This window comes from Drosophila santomea, chromosome 3R (genome assembly GCF_016746245.2).
Source record: "Drosophila santomea strain STO CAGO 1482 chromosome 3R, Prin_Dsan_1.1, whole genome shotgun sequence".
In the NCBI taxonomy this organism is placed as follows: domain Eukaryota; kingdom Metazoa; phylum Arthropoda; class Insecta; order Diptera; family Drosophilidae; genus Drosophila; species Drosophila santomea.
This window is the reverse complement of record NC_053019.2, coordinates 11,557,673-11,564,778: the sequence shown is the minus strand read 5'-3', so window position 1 is coordinate 11,564,778 and position 7,106 is coordinate 11,557,673. Positions and strand designations below refer to the sequence as shown.

The following is a 7,106-nucleotide window of genomic DNA, read 5'->3' as shown; positions in this document are numbered from 1 at the left end:
AATTAATTAAAATACAATTTTTAGTAACTTAATTTTTAACATCGGGTAAGAAAATATCTTAATATCTAACATTCAAGAATATATTATCTCCCAACTCGGTAGCTTATATGCATGTATACGAATTGTGGATACACCTACATACATACATGCATATGTGCACTGCTTGGACTCGTGGCGGCCATCATGGATTTAGACTCCGCCCCTTTTCGAATACAGACTGTTTTTCCTTCTTATATTTTCTGCCCAGAGTCTTATACGAATTATTCGCTAGGTGGCGCTAGCAGATTTAGGTGGAAGAATTTGCTATGTAAGGTGGGTGAAATAGCTAGATGGGCTGTTCACCAGACTGGGAGGGTGGATTCGCTAAAAAAGGTAGGTGTCCACTGCCAATGCACAGTGGGAAAGCATTTTACATTGGCATCAATTTCAGTTTAGAGGTACTTAACGGTCTTTATTCTTCAATTTGCATTGTTACTAATTTAAATGATGTGAAATTCTGCAGTTAATTCGCTTCCAGCAACGACATTTCTTTGGCAAGAAATTATATTATTTATACCCGTTACTGGTAGAATTATATGGTATACTAGATTCGTTGAGATTTATGTAACATGTATAAGGAAGTTAAAAAAATCTGACCATGTCCGTCCGTCCGTATGAACTTCGAGTTCTCGGAAACGATAAAAGCTAGAAAGTTGCGATCAAATATGCGCCCACACTAAAAAAAAAAACATTTTTCCGTTTTTTAATTAGTTTTGGAAATTTGAAGCGGTAAGCTAAAAGCAATATAGCCATGCCCCTTCTAAGGCCCCCAACGCGACACTTCAAAAATATATTTTATTATATTTTTTTACCTAATCATTTTATTATTTTTTCAGGCTAATTTTTATCGATGTGCCAAAACAACATTTTAAATTTTCACTGGCTATATAAAGGCAGGACCTCTGGTTTCAGTGGTTTTTAAGTTACTATTTGTATAAAATCATTTTGAGAAATGTGGTTTATTATCAGTCACATTTATTCCACATTCAAAAGTTCGCCAACAACCAAAGATGCAATTTAAACAGCTAGACATTGTTAATATATTGAAACAAAAAATTTTCATGTAAAGGGTAGGCAGTCTTCGGCTTTCGTAGAGATTGCCGTTCACATGTTCACCTATCTGGCAACGCTATACTATCTGCACGCCATTATTTTCTCGACAAGCCCCGCCCCGCCACAGAGAAATGGTATAAAAAAGTATCTGTATCCGTATGAGTTGCAACAATGTGCGCGGCCATTAGAGACACAGATACGAGCCCGTACTGAAAAACTCGTGTAGCGATAAGGTGGTGGAATGGCAATGGTTGATAGATAGATAAAGAACACAACACCGAGGGGTGAAAAGTGGGGGTGGTGAGCGTGGCTCCATTTTGCGGAATTGGATTAAGCGGCAGCGGTTCTTGGTTCTTAAGTGCCGCCATTCCATTTCCCGTTATCTGTGTCCGGGCTTTTATGGCCGTACGTGATCTTGGAGAGCAAACGAAGGTCCGCGGCAGGGCGTGGGAACTTCCCAGATGCCATAAATGAGATGTCGAATGGCGACCGGAAATCGTTTCATCCCTACTATGTTTCCTCGACGAGTTGCTCGTCTTGCTAAAGATTGCTGTAATAGCATCACGCACTGACAGATAGTGGAGTCGAATTAAACAGGACATAAAGCACGGATATGATAACATTGTCGTTCTTAATGGGTCATTGACTGTATTGAGATGCGTGGGAAGGTTCGCTGAGCAACAGTCTTTTATTGCTAATCAAATAATTTAAATATTCATTCTGGGGATAGGGTGATTAGCCTTTGCATTGTGAATACCGAGATCCACTAAAGCATAAGCTTTGCTTTTGCCTTTTAGGGTTTCTAAATTATGCGCTGTTTTATGTAGTTTATAAAAATATAGAAAGAAAAGTTCTTTTAATAATATATTTACGAAAGCAAAATACTATTTTGAAATGAAATCATAAACCATTCAGCGACATTTCAAAATAAAAACTAGAATCAAAAAACAACTGAGTAATTAGAGGCAATGGGCTCTAAACACCATTTTGTCAAACCGCTTAATACAATTTTGTATATTTGTTTTATTTGCTTCTCGTTATAAATTTAGCCATAATTAAAAATGTATTGTTAAGAAAGCAACATTTTTTAAAAAGCTGTGGAGGCGAAATTGAAAAGCAATTGTTCTTCGAAAACTTTAAAAACTAAGCTAAAAAGTAAAAATCAAAATATTGTAAAGAAAACTTTTTTTTTTCAATTTAACAATTTTGTTTTTAATAGCAATATCTTTAATTAATTAAATAAAGATGTGTGAAGTATCGGATCATAACATTTTAAACAGGATAACTAACGAAATAAATTACGCTATTTATTTAAATCGATTGATAGAACGAAAGTTGTGATCCGTTTACTTTTACATTCACCAGACTAATGCTGTAAGATATCTCATTAGCTTGGAAACAAATTAGCACAGTACCAATTTAAAAATGTTTTAATTTTAGGGACGGCAAATCTATATTCTGCTCATTGTAGAAGACAATTTATGTATTGATGTGTTAAAACTTATTTACCGAATTATAATTTCAGATATTAATGTTTGTATGTGCCTAAAAAGCGGGTATATTTAGTAGTAGTCGATTTTTCTTGTGTTTTTTAATTTTAAATTTATTAATATTTATTTAACAACGCTTTATATAAGTTGTTGCTGCAACATTAAACACGTTGAGTTTCATTACTCACCCCAAATTGCTTGGCACTTGAATCAAAGTATTATCATTTATAACAGCCGCACAAATACAATCTGCGGAAAAGTCACTTGCCGTCGGCTTGCAATTCCTAAACGCGATTAATATTATAATTGGCGATAAGGTGCAATAATTGATAATGGCGAGATATTTGCCACCGGATCGACTAATGGGTCCCGGTTTGATGATGGCTATAATTTAAAGCACACAGTCAATGGGTCTGGCGCGTAATGTTTATGAAAATTGCACATTAAATCTTTGTTTTGTGGCCCAATAGTCTGTCAATTACACTGTTATAGTTCCCGTTGTCGTTGTAAACGCTTTGGTTATTGTTGTTGGTTTATTATTTTAACACTTTCGAGCAAGAGCGCGCCGGCGGTGGCCAAGTGTTAGAGCCAGTTTTTGGTTTTGGAGTCCGAGGTGCGGAGCGTCATCGAGTGAACTGAATGGTGTGCGAGTTCTCCGATGTCTGTGAATCGCTGTTAGTTTCCAGGAATCGCAATCGCATGGCCCACTCACACTCACAGTCACACTCACATTCACACTCGCACTCACACTCAGAAATCAATATACGAAGCCGACGCCAAGAGTCACCCAGTGCGATGCCAATAAGGCGATGGGCATGGCATGGGGTATACCTATGGCTATAGGAAAATCGGCAACAACAACGGCGACCGTGACGAACGCGGGCCGGGGTCTAAGAAAAACTTCGACTTCGGCTTCGGCTACGGCTACGGCTCTTGGGATCATAAATAGTAGATAAACAAATAAATAAAGCGGCGTGGGGAACCGCCTAGATATATGACGGGCATATATCTTTTTTCGAGCCGCACCCGCACCCTTCAAGACGCACGCTTACCCCACCACAGTATCCGATACTCTTCGAATTCGATTTCGGTTCCTGGCCTCGTTGGGGTTGCAGCTCCGCTCCGTTCCAGATACATAAATTCGCCGGCGACAGGAATCAACCACCGACGCCGACCGTTGACGCCCCCGCCCCAAATAAACGTATATATATCTGTATCTGTAAGTGTAGCTGCGCACTGCGCCCTGCAAAACGAAGCAGTACCAGTCACTTGTCCCCAGATACAGATACAGATACAAATACACTCCGTGCCACGTCGAAAATCAATCACCTTCGACAGATGCATTTTATCGTGCGCAGACTCCGATTTATGAGACCCACTATTGGGGTGGACGCCCACATATCGCTCGGGCTTATTTACTTTCCCAGCACTTTGGCTTATAATAGAGAGGGCATTAATTCTCAAATGCTGTCCAGATAAAGGACGACCTGCCGAATTAAGTTTGACCCTCAATGAAATCGAAAGTCTTTAATATAGAACAGAATAATTGCAAAAATTGTAGAGAGAATTTTACAAGTACTATTTAAATAGTTTTTGAAGGTATTTGGACATCAGATATGACTTCTGGTAAAGTTAAATAAAACCCTGTTTTGTATTCAAAGTTGTATGTGATATTTGGAAAAGTTTGAAAATTATTCCAGTAAACAACAGCCGATTTAATTTAGGTCCATTTCCGCCTAACTCAATACAGCTCCTGGCAGACATTGATATCCGTCCTAAATCTTAGTTTATAATAGAAGCCGTGTTGATTTAATATAATTACCAATTTTAATAATTAATACAAGGATATAATACCTTGTAAGAACTTAACTGAAATAATGATATCTTAAAAAAGAGTAAAATGCATTTTAGCGTTTATATTGAGTTGGTAGTGATGTTTACAAAGAAAAGAGGGAAAGTGAGTTCCGTAATAAAATCCTCCTTCTGTCTACCAAATGCGCGTGTGGTGTGGCCTTTTGGAGGATCTAACTGGGCACGGACGTGTGCTAATTCGAGAGCCAACAAAGGTAAGGGACCAGACCTCTCGCAGTTTGCGTTCCAAACAGAAAACGGACACTTTTCCAGACCGTTCCTAAAGTCCAGAGGTGGAGTGGTGGAAGGCGTGAGAAGGGGCCAAGCGGTACCGGTCCAGCGCCATCGACACGGTCCAAAGAGCCGACTCGACGCCTGGCCAGGTGTTTACCTGCGAAATGTGTGGCAAGCTTTGTGTTTGTGACTCCGGACACTTCCTCAAGCGGTGCACAGACAAGCCGCTAAGTGGCTGCTCAAACTACGCGTGCTGGTGTCGTACGACTAATCCAAATTGCTCGGATTCCCTCCCTCAGTCCTCACTCCATTGCAGTTACAATAAGAACGAAGGAGAACAGGTGCGCTAGATCTGAAACCTGTTGTAGTACTTGTCAGACTGGCTATGACATTTTCGTACAAGTTACTTACTAAAATAATGTATCCTTTCTTAAATCCCGAGCTAGCTCTAGGCTTTAAAAACATTTCTAGCATTAATGAAGTTCAATGAAGTTTATGTTGTGCCTCTACTTGTGTTTGAGCTTTTATATTAAACTGAACCAATATAAGCATTATGAATGATTAAATAATTCAATATTTAGAAATCGTAACTATATAACCAAAGACGTTGAGTGTTGGTGGGACTGTGAAGGATAACTGGGGAAGTTGCCCTAATACAAACCTATTCAAATCAGTCACGCACTTCTTTGCACCCACACTCCTGGCGAAACGACGGCAAGTCAAATATTTTGACGGTTGGTCAAAGAAGTGACAAGACAAACCCTCACCGGAACCGATAACGCGGTGCCCCAGAATTTGGCAGCATGGCTTTTGTTTCGGGCTCGGTCTGAACTCGGATTCTTCTTAAATGCCGACCGTGTTAAAGGGGAAATCACACATTTAGCTCGATTTGCATTTGCTTGCGACTCCAGCTACGAGAGACCTCTGTCCGGTGATTTACGATACCGAATCGATCTGGCACCAAAACTCGGTTACTTTTCGGCTGGAGTACCTATCCATTTTTTAGTTTCTGTCGGTGGTCGATGTGCGAAGTCGTACGAGTACTCCAAAGCCGGCTACTGTATTTCACTCTCTATGGGGCTGGGGTTACACCCACTTTGGAACGGAATTAAAGATGGCCATTGCCGCGAAATAACCGCTGGCTCGGCACCGGACGTCTTGATACTTATGGCGAGAAAATGGAAAATTCGATGTCGCCATTAACATTTATTGCTACTTTGGGAAAACTCGATTACACCACCACCACCACCAGCACCACCGCCGCCTCCGCCGCGCACACTGCATTGCCATTGCACAGCCGCCATTTTATGAGACGCGCCTGGGCACTTATGGCATCATCAGGACCTCGGAGGGGATGATCCGGGGAAGGATGACAGGATGGCAGGATAACTGAAGAGCTGGAGAGCTGGCAGTCTCGTAAAACGGATTTTGCGCTTAGTCAGGATGCGTGCAGCAGTTTTATGGACCGCTCCAGCACTCGGAAAATGTATACAGTTTTCCATTTACAGCCTTCGCGCTCCACTGCGCCTGCAGCCTCCGCTGTTTGCCATAAAATATCGAAATGTTCGCAGCCATAAAAGTTTATGAGTGCAGGCACCCAAATTGGGATTGCCCAAGCTTCGAGATCCAGGACACAGGGTGGAAACTTGTCAGAACTTAACATTCAGCCAGCTGGCAAACTCTCCGGAAATGGATAAGTACGTGGCATTCACGGTCATCACCGTCTTCTGGCTGCTATTCGCCATCATTGGCTTCCTGGTGTCCTACCGATACGAGGAGCGTGGTCTCATCCGGTCCTGTGTGATCCTCACGGTGGTGTGCTGCTACTTGGCCTGGATGGTCACCTTCGTGATGCAGTTGAATCCACTGAGCGGACCGAGAGCCAAGCAGAAGATTATCCTCGGCATGATATGCTACTGGCCCAACTCTTTTATCCACGATCAGAGGGACCCGTAGAAACGCTGCAGATTATATATTTTTATAAAGCAGGCCTAGGTGTCATTAATGTTCATGCTTGGAGCACATCCTTCGAACACTATTTTCTTGAAAATAATTGCTAAACTTTCTGTATCGCCGTCGAAAATTTTTTTCCAAGTTATTCAGGGCCTATGAATTATCGAACTATGCTAAATCGAAAAGGCCGCCGGCTTTTATATTTATATAAATCATCTTCGGAATAAAATATCAATGTGTTTTAATTGATCATTGCTCGTTTTTGTCAGTAGCATGTGTGCAACACCTACGGAGAATATTTTTTTAATGTTGTCTTAAAATAAAACGAATGTGTTGCGAAGGGGGAAAACATTGACCGTAGCCCCTAGTGTCAAAACATTCATATGCGAATCAATGATAGCGACTGCAACAGCTAGAAAAATCTACGCCAAAAAGAACCTAATTTTATTTCGCTTTCCCGAACGTTTTCAAAGATATGTTTTGTTG

The 7,106-nt window shown here is 40.9% G+C and overlaps 1 protein-coding gene across 1 annotated transcript; it reads left to right on the top strand.

The window, feature by feature from the left end:
* Window positions 1–6,067: 6,067 nt before the first annotated feature.
* LOC120452450 (V-type proton ATPase subunit e 1) lies at window positions 6,068–6,835 on the top strand. Its single transcript, XM_039636681.2, has one exon. The coding sequence runs from the start codon at window positions 6,357–6,359 to the stop codon at window positions 6,621–6,623; it is 267 nt and encodes an 88-aa protein (XP_039492615.1). The 5' UTR covers window positions 6,068–6,356; the 3' UTR covers window positions 6,624–6,835.
* Window positions 6,836–7,106: the final 271 nt, after the last annotated feature.

Coding starts and splice junctions, on each gene's coding strand:
- LOC120452450 (XM_039636681.2), top strand. CDS start 6,357: ATGGATAAGTACGTGGCATTCACGGTCATCACCGTCTTCTGGCTGCTA.